The 20,423-nt window shown below is 49.1% G+C and overlaps 1 protein-coding gene across 4 annotated transcripts in view; it reads left to right on the forward strand.

The window, feature by feature from the left end:
- Positions 1-18,800, forward strand: part of PKIG (cAMP-dependent protein kinase inhibitor gamma) — a 42,039-nt gene extending 23,239 nt beyond the window's left edge. The window contains exons 1-4 of one of the 4 annotated variants that reach the window (XM_025189245.3): positions 1,017-1,096; positions 1,650-1,834; positions 13,727-13,908; positions 18,598-18,800. In XM_025189245.3, the coding sequence (XP_025045030.2) occupies positions 1,683-1,834; positions 13,727-13,908; positions 18,598-18,677 (414 nt within the window). In that variant the 5' untranslated portion in view covers positions 1,017-1,096; positions 1,650-1,682 and the 3' untranslated portion in view covers positions 18,678-18,800. Of the gene's footprint in view, positions 1-1,016; positions 1,097-1,136; positions 1,240-1,649; positions 1,835-13,726; positions 13,922-18,597 lie in introns of those variants that run through there. The other 3 variants (XM_089769702.1, XM_089769703.1, XM_089769704.1) reach the window with 3 other exon arrangements.
- The last annotated feature ends 1,623 nt before the right edge of the window (positions 18,801-20,423 follow it).

Genomic DNA, 20,423 nt, shown 5'->3' on the forward strand with positions numbered 1-20,423 from the left:
CAGGGGCGCTCTGCTTTCCACTGCCACAGAGAAGCAGGGCACAATCAGCTGGGAGGGGACAGCAGAGCATGCCACTGGGTCACGCCGGCTCCCGCTGCTGCAGTGAATGCGGGGGGCGGAGTGGGGCGAGGCGATTCCTGCTGCTGGTGTATCAGACCCCTAGCCCCAGGTAATCCTGCAGGTCCTATCCATAGGACGGTCGGGGTGGCCACTGCAGGGCCTCCAAAAGTGCCAGGCCTGGGTTGGCCACCCTTACGTGTCCTACGGACGGGATGGCTGATGGGGATAGTACATATCAAAGCCTCCCGCCCAGCCAGTGCACCCTTGGTCACTGGTACCGTGCTCCTGAGCACCAAAGCATCCAAGCACTAAGGAGGCGCTGCCACAAGGCACTGGGCTTCCAACTCCCAAACCACATCACGATCCCCTTAAAGCCCCTCGGCCATCATCCAGCGCATCACCCCCTCCGAGCCCCCTAGCCATCACTCCCCCAGACAACGGCAGCATGTAAGGGTATGTCTACACTACCCTCCTAGTTCGAACTAGGGTGGTAATGTAGGCATACCGCACTTGCAAATGAAGCCCGGGATTTGAATTTCCCAGGCTTCATTTGCATAAGCCGGCCGGCGCCATTTTTAAATGCCGGCTCGTTCGAACCCCGTGCCGCGCGGCTACACGCGGCATGGGCTAGATAGTTCGGAATAGCTAGCTATTCCGAACTATCTGTACACCTCATTCAAATCCCGGGCTTCATTTGCAAGTGCGGTATGCCTACATTACCCCGTTAGTTCGAACTAGCGGGGTAGTGTAGACATACCCCAGGGGATTCAGAAAGGCCTTTCCTCTTGGTTTTCCTGCTTTCCCAAGGACACTGAGCTCAGACCACAAAAGTGCATACGAGGAAGGGACAGGAGTTTCCCTTCTCAAGAGAGGTCAGATAACCCAGACCCTGCATGGTCTCCATGGGCCAGTGCAGCTAGGTGGGCTGAACCATCTGCCCCAGCAGGCAGGCGAGTGTTCCAGGGGGAACTTTCAGAGCCAGCGGCAGTTCCGGGGTGGGAGAGGCCCGGTGGAGGTGTTAGCTCCCAACTGCCAGGTATTTTCAAAGGGGCAGGTAGCTGTAGCTCCCGACAATGCGACTGCGTTTGCTTCAGCTCCCACTCCCGGCTCCCTGGGAGTGTGAAAGGACCCGGTTCTCAGGGCGCACAACTCTGGCAGGGGAGAGGAGTCTACATCTAGGTGGGAATGTCCCCTGGGGAACACCAGCTGTGCAGAGGGCCTCCCTGCCTGCTGAAGAGCTGACATACGCCCTGTTTCAGCCTCTCACCTCCCGAGAGTGTGTCCAGGGTGTGCATTTGCCCTGTGGTGCCCAGGACCCATGGGAAGCAGAGTACAAACTACAGCAGCCCAGGGGCTGTTCTAACTTACACCCTGGATCAGGCAGGGTCCTACATAGCCCCAGAATACAGGGACCACGACGGTGGTTTAAAGCTACCGCTCCTCCTCATCAACCCTCCATCCCTGGCCTAAACACAAGAACAGAGCAGCCAAGGTCAAAGTATCTTCCTTTGTAAGGGAAGGTAGGTTTTGCGCTACCTCTGTAGGGAGATCTAGCATTGCAGTTAACTTCTGAACTTCCCTCCTTCCAGTCAACCCAGGAGCGGCCGCCTGATCGGGGTGGAATGTCTAAGCCTGAGAATAGAAAAGGGAGCCCTGTCAAAAAATGTCTGATGTGCCAGGTAGAGCTGGGCAGAGCCTCCTTCAGTAGGCAGGGCCTGTGTCCTTGCTGCAATGTCAAGGCAGGAGAGGACCAGAAGAATCAGAAAGGCAAGAGGTAAGGCAGCAAGCTTAACCCCGGGGAACAAAGCAGGCGGTGAAGGGAGAGCAAAACTTTATCTACTGCCCTCAGGCAGGGACCCCTGGGCTCTGCTCGTGTCCGTAACGGTGATGAGTACATGGCTGCTCCCTGTCGTAAAGAACTTCTGGTTCAACTCTCACAAAAACAAAGCCCCTGGCCCTAGCCCAGGGTCAGAGGCTATGACCATGAGAACGGGAGCAGAGGTGTTGTGAAAGCAGGGAGGTGTGAAGAGGGAGGTGAAGACTGGCTCATGAATATGGGAGTCTGGTGAGGTACCGGTGGGCAGCATGGCGCCAGGGGCAAAGCAGACAGAGGGATTTGGCAAAGGGAGCAGGCCGCTGAGAGAACTGGGAGGAGAACAACAGGGTCCAGGAATGGAACAATAATAATGTCAGAGCACTGGACCAACATGAACTAGATTAGCCTCCCATGCCCCTGCTACACAACATCCCCATTTACAGAGGGGGAACCACAGGCACGAGGGAAGTGACTTGCCTGAGGTCACAACAAACCACACTCACACTGGGAGTTCCTGGCACCTCGGTCTGTGCTCCACCCACTGGACCACACTGCTTCTGCAAATGAAAGCAGGGAGGCAGTCAGGGCTGGAGCTGTGAAGATCATGTCCAAATCGAAAGGGGGAGTTTTGGCTGACAAGGCAAAGGAGCTGAAAGCACAGTCTTTGTGGGAGGGGCGAAGGGCTTGCTGAAAGCGGACACTTGTGTTTTACTTTAAGGCGTATACTGGTACAAGCCAGATCTTGCCGGGGGGATCTGTACAACTCTCTGTAGTGTTATCCCTTTGGCCTGAGTGGTTAGACAGCCCTCAGGTGCTTGCAAGCTTTCTCCATTAGGAGAAGACATCAGGGACAAAGCCACATATTTCTTTATGCACATTCTTTGTAAATAAGCAGGATTGCTTCAAGGGCCTATTTCCCTGAATACAGCAGGAATCAAACAGGAGAGTCACCGTTCCAAGTCCCTTTCCAGCCAGTCCTCTGCCCCAAAAGCTCTCCCTCTTGGCTCTGTTTCAGGGCCATGATACCACTGCTTCTCCTCCTGTCTGCTTGAGTTTCCTGCTACCTTCTCTGCTTGATTGTGTTGAGAGAGATGCTGACCTCCATCAAACAATAGACAGGGAAACCTCTCTGCCCACACAGCTCAGTTTCTGCCCAGCTTTGCATATGGCCTGTTTGATGGCAACTGCCATAGCAGGGGTGGGGAACCTTTTTTGGGTTGGGGGCTGCTGACCCACAGAAAAATCAGTCTTGGGCTGTGCACAAGTGAGAAGCAAAAACAAAACCAAAGAAACCCAAACCTTCACTGGCATGGCCCCCAACTGAAAGATACTCCCCACATTCCGCTAGCACACCAGAGCGTAGCTGGGCTCAGGCTAGTAGATTTGGGGTGTTCCAACTCCATGGGAGGGTGGCAGCAGGGGGAAGGCTGGAGTACACCACAGGCTCCCCAATGCTGGGGGGGAAGAGCCCTGAGCTTTAGAGGCTGGATCCAGGCAAGCCAGGGGCTGCATCTGGCCTCCGGGCCTTATGTTCCCCACCCCTGCCCCATAGTTTTAACTGCCTTTCTCAAAAAAGGAGTTTAGCTGCTTCTTACATTGATCCTGAATGAAGGGCAACTGTTATGAGGCTTCAGCAACCGCCAAGGCTCCATCCAAATGACAGAACTGTCAGGCTGGATTCCTCTCCTAGCCAAACATCCTGTCACGGGGCGAAGGCTAAGTGCTGCAGCGCTGTTTGAATGGTAATTGCTCCCAAAGAATTCCTGCTTAGCCAGTTCTCCTCAGGACTCAAGGGAGGGTAGTGCCAACCCAGCCTTTCAAAAGCGGCTTTTCCCAGTCTCTGGGGAGGGAGCTGATCCTGGAAGGGTTAGCTACATCATTGGCGGATGTCCTGAAGAGCTCGTCCTGGCACCTGACAGGAGCAGACACTTTATTCTCCAGGGCCTGCTCCACACTTCCCAAGGATGAGAGTTCCCCTTTGCAGAGAGTCAGTGTAACCCACACACCTAGGCTATGTCTACACTCGTGGCTTCTTGCGCAAGTACGGCCGTTCTTGCGCAAGAATCCGCAGAGCGTCTACACTGCCCGCCAGCTCTTGCGCAAGGAAATTTACAGTACGGCGTGGTAAGAGAGGGCTTCTTGTGCAAGAGCTACGCTCTTTCCTAACAGGTGTAAGCCCTCTTGCACAGGAGCTCTTGCGCAAGGGGGCAATGTGGACGCTCGGCAGGGATTTCTTGCGCAAGAAAGCCCTATGGCTAAAATGACCGTCGGAGCTTTCTTGCGCAAAAGTGCATCTATACTGGGACGGATGCTTTTGCGCAAAAGCATCCATGCCAATCTAGATGCTCTTTTGCGGAAAAACTTTTAACGGAAAAAATTTTCCGTTAAAAGTATTTCCGCAAAATCATACCAGTCTAGATGCAGCCTCAGTGAGGACTTAGACATAGCATCCTTGGGTGCTCCTGGGCAGAAAGCAGCCTTAGGCTGGGGCAGAGAAGATCAGTTGCCTGGTAGGACAGGTCTGTGGCTGAGTATCTCTCTTGCTGGGATCTATTGCTTATATTTACCGTGCAGGCTTCCAGCCTTTGTGCTGAATTTAGCCTTCTCCTGCCATCCAAGAGTACCTCCAGAACATTCCAGCTTAATGACAGTCAATATTTGTTCTACTATCTATTCTTCCCAGCAAGCCTCCTGTCCCCCATGGGATTGTCCTGGTTGGGAAAGCGCTCATAGTTACTGTCCGGGGAGGGTGTGTCATTCACCTGCAATCCCAGAAGAAGGTAAGCAGAGGAAAGGGAAGTATCTGCTGACTTGCTACCTCTGACGCAGAGAGGGCCAGCATGGATCAACCTAGAAGAAATTGCCCTGTTTCAGCTAGGTCTGTGTACCAAAAGAGGCACAGACCCCCTCCCCTCCGGGCAAGAACATTTAATCCTTTACATAAACAGTTTGACAGTGGACTTCAGCGTACAGAGGGTTAAATTCAGCCTTGATGCAAGTGCCTGGAGTCCATGGAGATAGAGGAGGGCTAGTGTCTTTAAGCCAGAGAAGTTGGGTGCCCAAAAGAGCAGGTGAGTCTGGGCTAAGGAGCTGCAGATTCTTAGGCTGCTGTTGAATTTAGGAGTGATGCTGGCTGAGACAGAGCAATGAAACTGCTCAAAACTGCTCAGAACGGGAAAGGCAATGAATTTTTACTGCAGCTTGGCTGTTTCATGATCAAGGAAGAATAAGAGCATGCTGGAGGGTGCATTTGCCAAACCAAGATGATCTCCATAGAGCAGATGAATGGAAACAGTGGAGGTTTCTCCCACCCGCCCTCTGCCATTGCAAAAGTTTCTGCTGTCAGCAACCAAGCCAGATTCACAGGCAGCAAATAAAGTCTCAGCTCTTCAGGAGTGGCTCTCTCTCACCTGTGTCCATGCCCCCAGTGGGCTTCTGTCCTCTCCCCACATACCCTAAAGTTGAACTGAAGGACTCTTCTGTCCTGGGAAGGTGGGGATGTTTGTGAGAGGTGTTGAATACTTAGCCTGAGAATCATCATCCAGGCTTCTGGTCTTAAATGACCCAAATGCTCTGTTTCCATTAGAAAGTCTTCTGTGCAGTCCTCTTTCATGTGGCCCACCGGCGCATCAGCTGCTTGTGTTACTGTAAGTGGAAAATGGGGAAAGAGATGTAGGCAGCGATTCCTGGGGCAGTCAGAGAAATCACCCTCTCAAAGGCCCAGGGATTTCTAGGTTGTGAGATGGATTAATCAACTCTTACCCTGGTTGCACACTTCCTCACAGAGTTCTTGGCAAGAGTCTGCCTTGTTTAAAAATCCCCTCCTTCCTCCAGAGCGGAAATGAATATTAAAAACAAATGGCAAACGGTCAGGTTATGATGTGAGACTAGGTCCCAGCATTCAGTGGGTAGCTCTGTGTGACTACAGTGGTGTTGGGTCCAATCTCTGCTAAGCAGGGAAGGGACATCAGTCTCTTCTTGTGACGGACAAGTTATGAGACATTTGCAGTCACTGAAATACACCAGTACACCAGTGACCCTGCACTTGCCCAGAGATATAACATGCACTTTTATTATGCTGCCTTTTGAAAATCAGCCCCTTAGGGTTGGTCCTGCTTTGGGCAGGGGGCTGAACTTGATGACCTCCTGAGGTCTTTTCTAGCTCTATGATTCTAACAAAATGGGGGTGACGTCTCTTGGCTCCCCCTGCATCTCTGTGCAGCTACAGATTCCCAATGGGAAGAGGGGTTCCACCTGAGGCTTTCTGGAGGGCTAGAAATCATGCAAAGTCTCCAGAGGAACCCTACAGCCTAAACAGATCTGCTAGAAGCTTTTCCCAACAGGCCAGTCCCCATCAGATACCCAGGAGCAAACCTTCAAGCAAGAGAAAACGAGCCAAGTGAGCCACCTGCTGGTCAAATCAAGGCATGGCTAAGGATTCTAGTTCAATAGAGCCTCATCAATCCACACCAACACTGCCCATAATTTGCAATGTGTTCCCCTTTCCCTCAGTGCTCCGAGAGCAGTCTCCACACGCTGACCATTACTCTTCCAAACTGGCAGGATATTCCCATGTACATTATGGAGCTTTGCCACAAATAATCAGAACTATTCTGCCAGATGCATCAACCCACTAACGTTCCAATTAGCTTGGCTTTTCCCCCTCATCTGCTCTCCAGCCATTCACAATGTGCCACACAGCCCTCAGTGCAACTGAGCGAGGTTCCCTGTAAAGTGCAAATTTGTCTTTTATCTCACACCGGGGGCAATGTGCTGAGATCAAGATCCTTCTGGGAAGACCCCTGACCCTGCCTCTCTTTCCAGGCAGGAACTACTGCATCAGGCTTGTGCACATGGAGAAGTTGCAGTGAGAAAGAACAGACACACACAAGCAAATGTTGTAACGCATGGGGGGGGGGGAGCTGTGTTCAGTTCTCCCCTCCATTCTGTGTCTGGCCTGTTTGCATCCTGCCCCTAGATTTTGGACATTCCCTGTATTTGCCTGCCTACATCCTCCCCCATTGCTCTCATAACCCTTTCCCTCCCAACACGTTGTAGCTTAGCCCAGGATGTCTGTGTGTTTGTTTCCCCTCCCCCCTTCAGTTTTGGTTTCCTCTACAAATATGGAGGAAAGAAATTTGCCCGCCAAGGAAAGAAGTGAAGCTGCCGCAGAGGGGTCAGAACAGCTCTTGAAGAATCCTTGCCTGGGCTGCAATCACTGCTCGAACTGCTGCTGCTTCCCCATCGCAACAGAAGCCATCCTATGCTCCCCAAGTACTACTGGCCTAATGCTTTCGGACCCAGGGCCTTCACTGTGTCAGCCCACTACGCTGCTGGGAGGTGGGGGCAAGGGCAATAGCTGATTGTGCTTTCCCAGCACCTCTGACTGCTGGCGGCTGAGAAGAGGTGGAAGGAGAAAGGACAAGAAAAGCGGCAGCAGTGGGGGGAGAAGGAACGCAGCCTGTTACGCTTCCGCTCCCTGCCTGGAGCACAGTGCCAGAGTCCTGGGAACTCCGAGAGCCAGGGAAACCCTGAATGGTGAGGAAGTGAGCAATCCTGACAGGAATCGACAATCAGTTTTCTTAATAGCTCTTTAATCACGTGGTTTCTCTCTGCTCCCCCCCCCCCCCCCCCAGCCCTGTTACCATCGCGCTGGGAGCTCGGCCAACGATCCCATGCGACGCTGCTTTGCAGGGTTTGCTGTACACTAGTGAGCAAGTTCCTGGCTTCTAGAATCATAGAATCATAGGACTGGAAGGGACCTCGAGAGGTCATCGAGTCCAGCCCCCCGCCCTCAAGGCAGGACCAAGCTCCGTCTACACCATCCCTGACAGATGTCTATCTAACCTGTTCTTAAATATCTCCAGAGAGGGAGATTCCACCACCTCCCTTGGGAATTTATTCCAATATTTGACCACCCTGACAGTTAGGAATTTTTTCCTAATGTCCAATCTAAACCTCCCCTGCTGCACTTTAAGCCCATTACTCCTTGTCCTGTCCTCAGAAACCAAGAGGAACAAATTTTCGCCTTCCTCCTTGTGACACCCTTTTAGATATTTGAAAACCGCTATCATGTCCCCCCCTTAATCTTCTTTTTTCCAAACTAAACAAGCCCAGTTCATGAAGCCTGGCTTCATAGGTCATGTTCTCTAGACCTTTAATCATTCTTGTCGCTCTTCTCTGCACCCTTTCCAATTTCTCCACATCTTTCTTGAAATGTGGCGCCCAGAACTGGACACAGTACTCCAGCTGAGGCCTAACTAGTGCAGAGTAGAGCGGCAGAATGACTTCACGAGTTTTGCTTACAACACACCTGTTGATACAACCTAGAATCATATTTGCTTTTTTTGCAACAGCATCACACTGTTGACTCATATTCAACTTGTGGTCCGCTATGACCCCTAGATCCCTTTCCGCCATGCTCCTTCCTAGACAGTCACTTCCCATCTTGTATGTATGGAACTGATTGTTCCTTCCTAAGTGGAGCACTTTGCATTTCTCTTTATTAAACCTCATCCAGTTTATCTCTGACCATTTCTCTAACTTGCTATGGTCATTTTGAATTATGTCCCTATCCTCCAAAGAAGTCGCAACCCCACCCAGTTTGGTATCATCTGCAAACTTAATAAGCGTACTCTCTATCCCAATAGCTACATCATTGATGAAGATATTGAACAGTACTGGTCCCAAAACAGACCCTTGAGGAACTCCACTTGTTATCCCTTTCCAGCAGGATTTAGAACCGTTAACAACAACTCTCTGACTACGGTTATCCAGCCAATTATGCACCCACCTTATCGTGGCCCTATCTAAGTTATATTTGCCTAGTTTATCAATAAGAATATCATGCGAGACCGTATCAAATGCCTTACTAAAGTCTAGGTATATGACATCCACCGCTTCTCCCTTATCCACAAGGCTCGTTATCCTATCAAAGAAAGCTATCAGATTAGTTTGGCATGACTTGTTCTTCACAAACCCATGCTGGCTATTCCCTATCACTTTATTACCTTCCAAGTGTTTGCATATGATTTCCTTAATTACCTGCTCCATTATCTTCCCTGGGACAGACGTTAAACTGACCGGTCTGTAGTTTCCTGGGTTGTTCTTATTCCCCTTTTTATAGATGGGCACAATATTTGCCCTTTTCCAGTCTTCTGGAATCTCCCCTGTCTGCCATGATTTTTCAAAGATCATAGCTAAAGGCTCAGATACCTCCTCTATCAGCTCCTTGAGTATCCTGGGATGCATTTCATCAGGACCTGGTGACTTGCTGACATCTAACTTTCCTAAGTGATTTTTAACTTGTTCTTTGTGTATCCTATCTTCTAAACTTACCCTCTCTCTGCTTGTATTCACTACGTTAGGCACACCTCCAGACTTCTCGGTGAAGACCGAAACAAAGAAGTCATTTCTGAGGAAATGTCTTTCACCTGGCTGAGGCTAGAAAGAGATGCACTTGGTAGATGAGGCCAGCAGAGGGATAGCTGTGGGATAGCCCCATGGCAGCGCGTTAGGGAAAAGGCCAGAACTTATTCCAGCCAGAGGAGAACTTCTCCTGAAAACCAACTGCAGGGAAAGCAATGCTGTTGGCGTTGTGGAAACCAGGCAGGAGGGAGAAACTACACAGTGGTTGCAAGTAGGGATGGGAAAGGTTAACTGGTAAGCATCACCCTTAATGGGCGATGTTTCCCAGTTCCGGTTAACTGGTGGGGGATGCTCCAGGGGTCTGCTCCAGGATTGGAGGGGAGCCCCACAGACAGGAGCAGTCCCTGCCTTCAGCAATGGGGCCACTCGGGCCCAGTGGCAGGCCGGAGCCATCTCCCCACCCACCCCTTCTTTAATTGGTTAACCCAGTGTTTCCCAATTTAATTTGGCCACGGAACCCTTTTCATCTTAAAAGAATTTCGAGGAACCCCTAGGACTGCCAGGGTAAAATTTGTCAAGAAAAAAACAAAGCCCCTTCGGAATTGGTCAAGCAAAACCAAAAACACCACAAAGTAGACTCTGTGGGGGGCGGGGGAGTGCCATGGAACCCTTACTTTCGCTTCACGAAACCACGGCGTTCCGCCAAGCACCAATTGAGAAACAATGGGTTAAACCGTTAAACAATATATTTAACTGGTTAACTAATTAAACAGGATTTTACATCCCTAGTTGCAACTGGACCCAAAATCAATCCAGAGGCAACATTGGCTGGGGGAAGGAGGAGGGGGGCAGATTAAGAAAAGTGAGGTGAAGTTAAAGAGCATCCTATTTTCTTCTGTCCTTGTAGGTGGGGGGAGCTGCCCTTTGGCTTCGTCTACACAATTCCCCCCATCAGTGCAGCGCCAGTGGTGCAGACCAGTTGCTGGTATTTTCCCCAGCACATTGTCTAGACCTGCTGTGGGCAGGGCTGGATGACAGGAATGTAAAAACACACACCTCCAATCTACACTAACATCCCCTCCATTGTTAGCACTGGCACTTGAGCACAGGGAAAAGAATTTCAGTCTTCAGCATAAAAGCTGCCATAAACGTACCGCTCATCCTCTCTCCATAGAGACCCACAGGACAATCGCCAATAGAAAGCGCTGTGGCAATATATGACAGTCCCCCTGTCCAGCCAGTCCCCTTGCCTGGCAGAGCTGATCAGTGAAGGGAGACTTATTAGCAACAGTTTCTGTGAAATACACAGGGACAGGTCTCATTCCCTTCCCTTGTCTCTGATTCTCTTTCCTCCAGGGATCTGTCCTGCACTCCTGACTCCATGCATGCCAGTGGGAGTTTTGCATTTCCTTTTGAATATTTGCAGAGTCTAGGATTTTGAGAAGCAGATTCCACTGTGATGTGTGCAAAGGCCCTTCTTCAAATCCAGCATCCAGCCACTGTGCCAGCCCCAGCATTTGCAACATGAACATTCGGCGTCACAGCAGCGGCTGGCACGTACTGGTTTTGTAAATATTTCCTCTGAGGCTGTTGGGGCTGAGCCAAGCAGCTAAAACACAGGATGAAGGGGGTATCTAACCTCTTTCCTCAGCTTCTTCTCCACCTCTCTTCCCAACCCTCCCCACCAACCACCACCTTAGCCTTCTGAGGTTGCATGATCATGACTTTGATTTTTCTAGGGGCCCGACTCTCCGGTGCAGCTGGCCTGTGTTCCGGGCAGAACCCAAAGAGAAAGGAAAAGTTGGCATTTATGCATCCTCAGTAGCTCTGCAATTCTTTGTTCAATCCCTGCAGTCATTTAGAGCAGCCATTGAGTTCTCCTGACTTACACAGGGTCACCTTTGGCCGTTCCAGTCGCTGGAAATAGCCAGAGCACAGAGACTCTCCTGCCAAGCTCTCCATACCTCTTCTCATTGGGCCAGGGCTGCTGAGCTTAAGGCCTGTTTGTCAGTGGAACAGCACAAAGGGGCCGTATCATACTGAAGATAGAGGCCTTGCATTTCTACAGCCTGAGAAAGTCACTGCCATGGCCCTTTGGCATGTGCTTGGCAGAGCTAATCGCAGCCCTAGAGTACATGATCTGAGGGGTAGGGTATCATTTACTTCATGGGGAATTTGGCCCTCCACAGCTCCTTTAGAGCAGGTCTGTCCAGTGTGGCTGCAGGCCCTACTTTGTTTATTACAAGTAATGGGGCGCTTGATGGTTGATGGGGTTTTTTTTCCTGGCAGGGCACATGGCTTGGGGCAAAGAATATATTTGTAATGTTGAAGGTAAAGTGTTTGGGGGGGCATATCGGTTTTTTAGCCCTGACCGTGTCCCCTTGACCTCATCAGACACAAACATTGCAGTTGCTTTTTGGCTCACACGCACAGAAAACTCCGTGTAATTCCTCTCTGCGGCTGCTAAGAGCTGAAGAACGACAGGGGCAGAAGTCCACTCCTGCTGCCAAAGCTTCCGGAGCGGCCTGTTTGCTTTAGAACTCGATACGCTGCCTAGCAAGACAGAGTTCAGCTCAGTTCGAGACCTGGCAGGCCCAGGCTGCCTTCTGAGCCAGAAAGCAAAATAAAAAAGACAAGCCATGAATGGATACATTTCAGTCTATGGCTACCGCCAGGAAGAAAGTTAGTCACAATGAGCAGTTGCGCTAGGAGCAGTTCATTTTTCTGCATGTCATTTCCCGGTACAGGTCCATCTTTGACAGCTTGAAAGTTCAGGGCTGACCATACTTCTTGAAGGCACTGACTCAGTCTCAGCCTCACACAGAACTTCGCCTTAGGGATATTTACCCACAAGTCACAGAAGCAGGTGGATGCTGAGGACTTGAATTTTAGCCTCGGCACTGGCAATCAGGATCCTGCTCAGAGCATTTGCGGTCAGCTAGGTTAAAGTCACTGCTTTCCGTGGCTCAGAATCAGAGAGAGAAATAACAGATAGTCTCTTTCCAGCAAGCTGATAAACCAGATAAATAGCCCATGGACAGGAAACAGAATCAAAAGTACCAGATTTCCTGAGCAAAGGCAGAATTCCAAGTGAATTTCACTGCGAGCTCTGTGCTTAAAAACTGAGGCTTTTCCATGGTCTCAGAGCCATGACAAAGTCTCTGAACAGGGTGTGCTGAACAAATGCAGGCAATTACAGTCAACTCAAATGAAACAGAGCAACTTAATACAAACCACACTGGCTGAGAGCATCTGGCCATTCTAAACTGTTCCCAGCAGCTGAGCACATAAAAAATAAGCTCCAGAGTCAAATGGCCCAGAAAGCTCATGGAAGGTTTGAGTTTCACCCCATATAGTCCTTATCTCCAAGTAGTTTAAATGAACACTACATTATGTACATATCAATATGAAACTGCCAAGCATGCCCCAGCTGAGATCAGTAGGGACTCGATGACCTAGCACTGCTCCTAGGGTCTTTCAGAGGGGATAGAAAGTAAACATCCAGACCATTGGAGGTTCAAATTCAGCCCTGGCCTACCCAGGCAGAACTCCACTGAGTGCAAGAGCTGAATCTGGCCCAAGATCAAATATCCCATGGCACTTTTAGGAACACAGGAAAGTTAGGGACATAATTTAGGTAAAACTGGAGCTCAAGTCATTAAAACAAATCAGTTTCCATTCCCTTTGCAGACTCAAGATGAAACCTGCAGTCCTCACATGCCTTATTTTGACATTAGACCAAATACCAGCAGGGCTTTCTCTTTGTTGCTATCTGTTCCATACCTGTCAGAGCAAACACAGCTGAGTTGGAGGTCTTCTACTGTGTGGTATACACAGGCAGTTCAGATGCACCATTTTTGGCATATAAGTGGAGCTGGCAGATGGGCCATGGGTGAAGCAGATAAATGGCAGAAGTGGGGACTCCAGACCAATTCAACTTCTAAATAGGTTGGTGTGGAAGATGGCAGAGTAGCAGCACAGTTGTGAATTTCACCCAAAGGCCATCTCTATGCATGACCTCCTGGCCATCCACCCCGGTCTCCACCACCCTTATGAGAACACAACTGGTAAGAGCAGATAAAACTTTTTCTGCAGAAAAGGCCGCAGCCCATTCTCGTGCAGTTAACTCCTAAAGGAGAAGGCTAAAAAGGAACAGCCAAGTGCCTCATCTTCTTTGCTTCCAGAGGGCGTAATAATGGCCTGACACACAGGGGTGCTGAAAAGACACTGATCTTTATTGTCCGGCCCCACTCACCAGCCACAGGTCAGTGTTACAAGAGAGGCTCTGTCACACTCCAAAGGTGGCTCCCCTGTGAGTCTAGTGGGTACCTTAGAGGTTCCAAAGGAAAATTAACCAGAACTGGGTTTTTTTCCATGCTGCAGTTAAATTCCATGTGATCATTCACTTGAATGGAACTCGGAAGAGGATGTAGCAAGGTGTCTCTGAGGACCCCTCACCTCAGGACTGTTTCTTCTCCACAGGGATTCCTGCCCATTTGGAAATGCAAGTGAAGTAATGGAGATTGAGCCCGCGTACGCTGACTTTATTTCTTGCGACCGCACTGGGCGGAGGAACGCCATCCATGACATCCAAGGAGACGCGACCGCCATTAGCATGCGGAAGCTGGCGGGTGACATAGGCGAGCTTTCCATTGAAGGAGCAGGTGAGTGTGCAAGGTGAGAAGACTGCCATAGACACCCACAAAACATGACTCCCTAGGCCTAGCCTGAAAGGCCAAGATACACAACTCCACAGAAATTCATCTCTGTATTGTCTGGGAGCCAGGTGTGACCCAAAGAGCTCACGCTTGAGAAACCCAAGCACATTGAAGAGGAATGAGCCATTGTTCATTAGTGTCATTGCCTTCTTGTTTAACAGGCCTATACCTTTGTCTGAACTTGGCTGCCTGGCACTGAGTTCCTTACAGTGAGGGGGATGGGATTCAGGTTCTAGTTCACAATGGGTAAAACATAGAGCTCTGTGTGTAAACCAGTTAAAGTGCTGAGGTGTCTGCAGCGGGGCATGTAACAACAAAGGGCACCAGCAGGGCAATCTGACCCCCGACTGTGCCAAAGACCTTAGTCTAATGGGCTCTCTGCAAACCTAAACAGCAGTTCTGTTTCTAGGGTTTTTAATTAGAATGATTTTTTTACATAATTTTCCCCCTGAAGTCCAAATATTGTAGTCATTCTGCTGCTGTCGTCACAGGCTGTCGCTTTAATACATGCTGACTAGACAGGTGCACTAAGGCAAAGCACGCTAAGTGAAACCCATCTAAAGCAAAGTGAAAGCTTCCTGTTGTGTAAACAGCACAAATGGTGACAATCAACTTTATCTTTAACATTCCTTCCATTTTTATCTTCTGAACTTTGATTTGTAACGATAAAAACCCTTTAAACACGTTGAACCTCTCCAGTCTGGCACTCTCTGGTTCAGCAACATCCGTGGGCCGGCATGATTTTAGTTAGCGGGATAACCACTTGTCGTGGGTGTGGCCAAGTTTCCGTGGTCCCACAAAGTTTGTTTACAGCCATCAGTCCTGGCGCTTGGTGTTCTGTGCTATTATTTAGCTCTAGGTTACCACTAACTGTCTTCTACAAGCCCAGTATGCAGTGGCATTGTTGGTAATGCTGCTAGATGATCTTGACCTTGTGTTGGTTTGGCAAGTTCTCTGGCTTGGCACCAGTCATGTCCCAAGGGTGCCAGACTAGAGAGGTTTGACTTGTAATGGGATTCTATGCAGCAGCCATATAGCAAATCTATTTACAGCCAGCTCCCCCAAGGTTCAGAAAACATCCAAAAGAACTCCCATTGCTTCCTTGTGTTACCCTGTAAGTGCAATATCCCCCACTTAGAAAGTGGTCATTGCTGTAGCACTGCTCCGTCTTAGCACACCAGTACATCATCTAGAACCTCTACAATCCACGTCTGCACCCAGCCTCCCTCTTTCTAGATTAGCCCTTTGTAGTGTGGTGCACATTAGAGTTTGCATTCAGCAACATACAGGCAGCCTGCTGCTTTTAGGCCCACTATCTGGCCTCAGTGAGATCAATGATGATTTCTCCGCTGACTTCAGAACGATCAAGATTTAGTCATTCGTGATCGTCACTTTGAGTTTGGCTACATGGCTGAATAGTGTGTATACGTAAAACCCAGCCAGCTAAACAAGCACAGCAGGTGTAGTTTCCTGGTGGTGGTGGGGGGAGGGAGAGAGGGGTGGAAGTGTGAGGGAAGGAGTAGAAGCGTCAACCTAACCATTGGCTTCTCTTTTAATGAGAAAATCTTATCAAGGCTATTTTTCATATGAAAGAAAGGACAAGGGCCTGAGTCTTCTGGGGAGAGGCCAGATACACACCACATTCTTCTGGATCATGAGAGAAGCTAACATATTGGAGTTTACCTCCCCTTTTTCCCCAAAATGGCTTCTGGAAACAAAATACTAAACTGAAACCCATGGTAGAAAAATCCCTCTCATTCCCGCTCGTGAAGTTCTCAATTCCTGCAGGAGACAAGGGAAGTGGGAATCACATTCTACAGCCTGACACCCCTTCTACATTTTACAGCAAGAGACAGCCCTGGAGTAGTTCAAAATTGCTAGTCCAAGCCTTTCCTTGAAAACAACCACCCACTTGCTTGCAAACTCCATCTACTTCTCCAGGAGATGCTCGGGCATGAACTTGTGTCACTAAACCGGGTCTCTGTGCCTGAAGGGGAACATCTACACTGCTATTTTTAACACAGTAGGGTGTGCCCTGCTCAACCATGTCAATTAATGCAGAGTTTGGATCTTGCTTCCCGGCTTTTGTTTTGTAGTGCAGACATGCCCAAAAAGCAGTATGGTTACAGGTGGAGTGAATAACCTTTTGCTCTCTTAGGCTTTGTCTACACTGCACAGGTTTTGCACAAGAAGCTTTTTGTGGAAGAGATCTTCCGCAAAAACTTATTGCACAAAAGCGTGTCCACACCTCAAAAGTGCATCGCAAAAGCAATGTGCTTTTGCACAAGGGAGCGTCCATACTGCAAGGACACTCTTGCACAAGGAAGTTCTGATGGCCATTCTGTGAATCGCAATCAGAGCACCTGTGCTTTTTCTGATAGGCTCTTTTTGCTCAAGAAACCCCTGTTGAGTGTCCACACACACCTATTTACGCAAGAGATCTTGTGCAAAAAGGAGTTATTCCTAGTAGAAAGAGGTATACCAACATTGCAAAAAGCCCTCTGTTCTCCCGTTTTACTGTAAATTTTCTTGCACAGAAATGCACTTGAGGTGTGGACGTGCCGCGGGTTTTTGTGCAAAAACCCTGTAGTGTAGACATAGCCTTGGGGTATGGCTACCTACACAACTTTTAGCAACATGGCTGTGTCGGCGCAGCCAAATCACTAGGACTACATCTACACTACCAAGTTTTATCACCAAAAATTGCTTTTTGGCAATGCAACACTACAATGCAAATTTTTTTAGGGAAAATGCCCAGTTTCAGCAACAAAAACCTTCCACTCTTTGAGAAAGATTTTTCGTTCCCCCTCCTTTTATTGTTGACAAAAAAAAAGTGTAGACACTATTTGTCTGGTCAACAGCAATGGCTTCCGCCAGTATACTGACCTGATCACTCTCTTAGGCTGTGTCTAGATTGGCAAGTTTTTCCGCAAAATCATCTGCTTTTGCAGAAAAACTTGCCAGCTGTCTACACTGGCCACTTGAATTTCCGCAAAAGCACTGACAATGTAAGATTGTCAGTGCTTTTGCGGAAATACTGTGCTGCTCCTGTTCGGGCAAAAGTCTTTTTCCGAAAAACTTTTGCACAAAAGGGCCAGTGTAGACAGTAGAGATTTGTTTTCCGCAAAAAAGCCCTGATTGCAAAAATGGCAATCGGGGCTTTTTTGCGGAAAAGCGCGTCTAGATTGGCCACGGACGCTTTTCCGAAAATGCTTTTAATATTTCTGTTAAAAAATGTTTTCCGTTAAAAGCATTTCCGGAAAATCATGCCAGTGTAGATGTAGCCTTAGTGTTTTGATCTCTGCTACCCTTCAGGCATGTGCCCCTCCCATTTCAAAACTCCAGGAAGTGTCTGACAGCTGAGTGAGCTGCTCAGTTTGGGGATCAAACAAAGAGCAAATCATTGGACTGCTTCTGTTCTGCCCTGCACTAGGAACACAGCAGCAGGCAGACTGGTGTTGCAGGGGGAGGGGGGACAGGCTGCTGTGCTGTTTTGACATTCCTCAGCATGGAGAGCTCACAACGCTACTCATAATACTGCTCCCAGCAGCTGAGGGGACTGTGGGAGAACTTGGGGTATGTCTACACTACCCCGCTAGTTCGAACTAGCGGGGTAATGTATGCATACCGCACTTGCTAATGAAGCCCGGGATTTGAATTTCCCGGGCTTCATTAGCATAAGCGGGGAGCCGCCATTTTTAAATCCCCGCTGCTTCGAACCCCGTGCAGCGCGGCTACACGGGGCTCGAACTAGGTAGTTCGGACTAGGTTCCTATTCCGAACTACCGTTACTCCTCGTGAAACGAGGTGTACCGGTAGTTCGGAATAGGCACCCTAGTCCGAACTACCTAGTTCGAGCCCCGTGTAGCCGCGCTGCACGGGGTTCGAAGCAGCGGGGATTTAAAAATGGCGGCTCCCCGCTTATGCTAATGAAGCCCGGGAAATTTAAATCCCGGGCTTCATTAGCAAGTGCGGTATGCATACATTACCCCGCTAGTTCGAACTAGCGGGGTAGTGTAGACATACCCTTGGAGAGAATCCCAAGATGCACAGGGATCAGTTCTGCCTTCCCACAACACTGCACTGTGGGATACGCAATCACAGTGCATTGTTCACATTGTCAATGATGGTGCCTCCAATGTAAATAGGGTCTGTGGAGAGAACGAACAAGGGTGAACACCCTCTGATGATTTTTGTTTTGTCAACAAAACGTGGTGGTACAGATTTAGCCTAAAAGTCAGGCAATGTAAATACTGTTTAGTGGAGCTTTTATGGACAAAAAACTTCAATCCCCTACCAGGGGCGGCCCGTGTCTATAGGCGGACTCGGCCTCCACCTAGGGTGCCATCGCCCGATGATGATGTCAGGCCATTGACGGCCCTGCAGGCGGGGGCGCCAATCGTGTGCTCTGCCTGGGGCGCCAGCTGCTGCAGCCGGCCTCAGGCCGCTCCTGCCCCCTACCAGTGGCATTTGCTTTGCTGGCAGGAAAGTGCAAACAAAGCACTGTTTACGCTTTTGTTATTGGGGGCAGGCATGTTTACGTAGCTTTGAATACAAAAGCTCTGTCACTTCATGCCAGAATAGACAAAGCTTCAGTTGCAAGTTTAATTCCTCTTTCTTCCATTTCCTTTACAGGAAATCAACCTGCTGCCGCTGCTTCTGAGAAGGAACCTGAAGCAAGACCCGAGGGGCAAGAGAGCACTCCCCCATCATGAAAGCCACAGAAGTGAGAGGAGAAAGGTGGGGGGAGGAAAGAACTGTAGACACAACATGGGAATGTTCCAGCCAATCTGCCGACAACCGAGAGCCAAACCAGAACAATGAATTCTCTCTTTAAATGCCTTTGTTGTGACCATTCTGTTCAGATACCTATAGAAAGTTCAGCAGTGGGTACCTGTACATCCATTCAAATCTGCTTAGAACACTGCACTGGTGGGTAGTCACATAAGCCACTTTCAAGGTGCCTTTGAAGCAATTTTCCTCTACTGGAAAATATCATTTGCAAAGAGCCTATTACACTTCAGCCTTTGATGTGTAATGTACATTTTTTTTACTCTGTAAATTTAGACGAATGTATTTATTTCCTGTTCCCGTAGGTGAGAGGTTTTGTTGCTTCCCTTCCTTCTGGAGCTAGCTTAGAGGTGAATGGATACTTAGTGCTTCCTACACATACACTTGGAGTCATGGAGCTTAGTAGGGGAGGGGTGACAGCAGTTCCTGCTGCATTAATACTGAACACTATTAACCTATGTTCCTGCTTGTTGGGTATCAGAAGCAGACCAAAGCTCACAGGTGTACACAAACTCCACCTGCAGGCACAGCAACACCACACAGGGGCACTATTTGGGGCCACAGGGTTTTAAGGGCAGAACGGGCTTAATTGTTTATTTTTTACAGTAGACTAAATTCAAACTCATCTCTTAAATTCTGTCCAGCTTGGAGGTATTTATTTCTGGAAAAGTTTCACAGCCCCTCTCTTTGGAGACATGTTCTTTGGTAAAAAACGTTTGATAACCTATAAGCTTGCTGTAATAAATAACACACAACTCTCGGCTAATAAACTTGAGTGAGGGCTTCGGTGCACTTTGCTCCCCCCCCTCCCACTGGCCTCTGAAACGTGGAATTACAAGATCACATCATCTACCCAGGGAACAGCAGGCAAAGAGCCATTTCAAATTACATCAGTGCTGTCCAGCTTCATATGCTCCCAACTGCTGGAGCAACTTCCTATGCTCCCAACTGCTGGAGCAACTTCCAGCTGAGCGTGGACTGAGAGCCAGGCTCAGTAAATGGAAATTAATCCATGAGTTTGACACTGATGTCTTCAGACTTGTTAGAGCGCAGCTCCCCTGGCTGTGGTTAGTTGTTGCTAGGGTTTTAATTTGTATTTTGGAACACAGCTTCTTCAGGGTCCAGCCTTACACCAAGCACAACTGGGCTAGCTCAGAACTTGGCTAAGAGACCAAAGAGTAGAGGAAATACTGCAGGTGAGGCAAGGCCTCCTTTCCAGTCAGTAGCATTGAGTTGCCACCCCCAGCAAGTGCATGACCAGAATTCCACATGCACCATGAAAGAAAGCAGGATCCAATTAAAGCTCCGTAAGAGGCCAAGAGACCAGCTGGAATCCGATGCTGTGTTTTCCTTTCACGTCTCCCAAAGACTAATGAATGGGCCCTATGCCATCTCCAGGAGTGCGCTGCATCACTGTGCCATCCCAGCCCTTCCTTCCCACAAAACAGGAGTTGTAATCATGGGGCCACACTAAACCACAACAATTTTCCCACTCTCTGAGCTCTAGCACTAAAGCACGTGACTGGGGCAGGGGTCTCCAACCTTTATGAGCCCAAGATCACTTCTTGAACTTAAATGCAATCCAGGATCTACCTCAAACCCAAATATCTTTGCCCTGCCTCTTTTGTGCCTCTTCTCCGAGACCCTGCCTCTGTTCACTCTGTCCTCCC

This window comes from Pelodiscus sinensis, chromosome 17 (genome assembly GCF_052426305.1).
Source record: "Pelodiscus sinensis isolate ZL-2025 chromosome 17, ASM5242630v1, whole genome shotgun sequence".
NCBI lineage: Eukaryota > Metazoa > Chordata > Testudines > Trionychidae > Pelodiscus > Pelodiscus sinensis.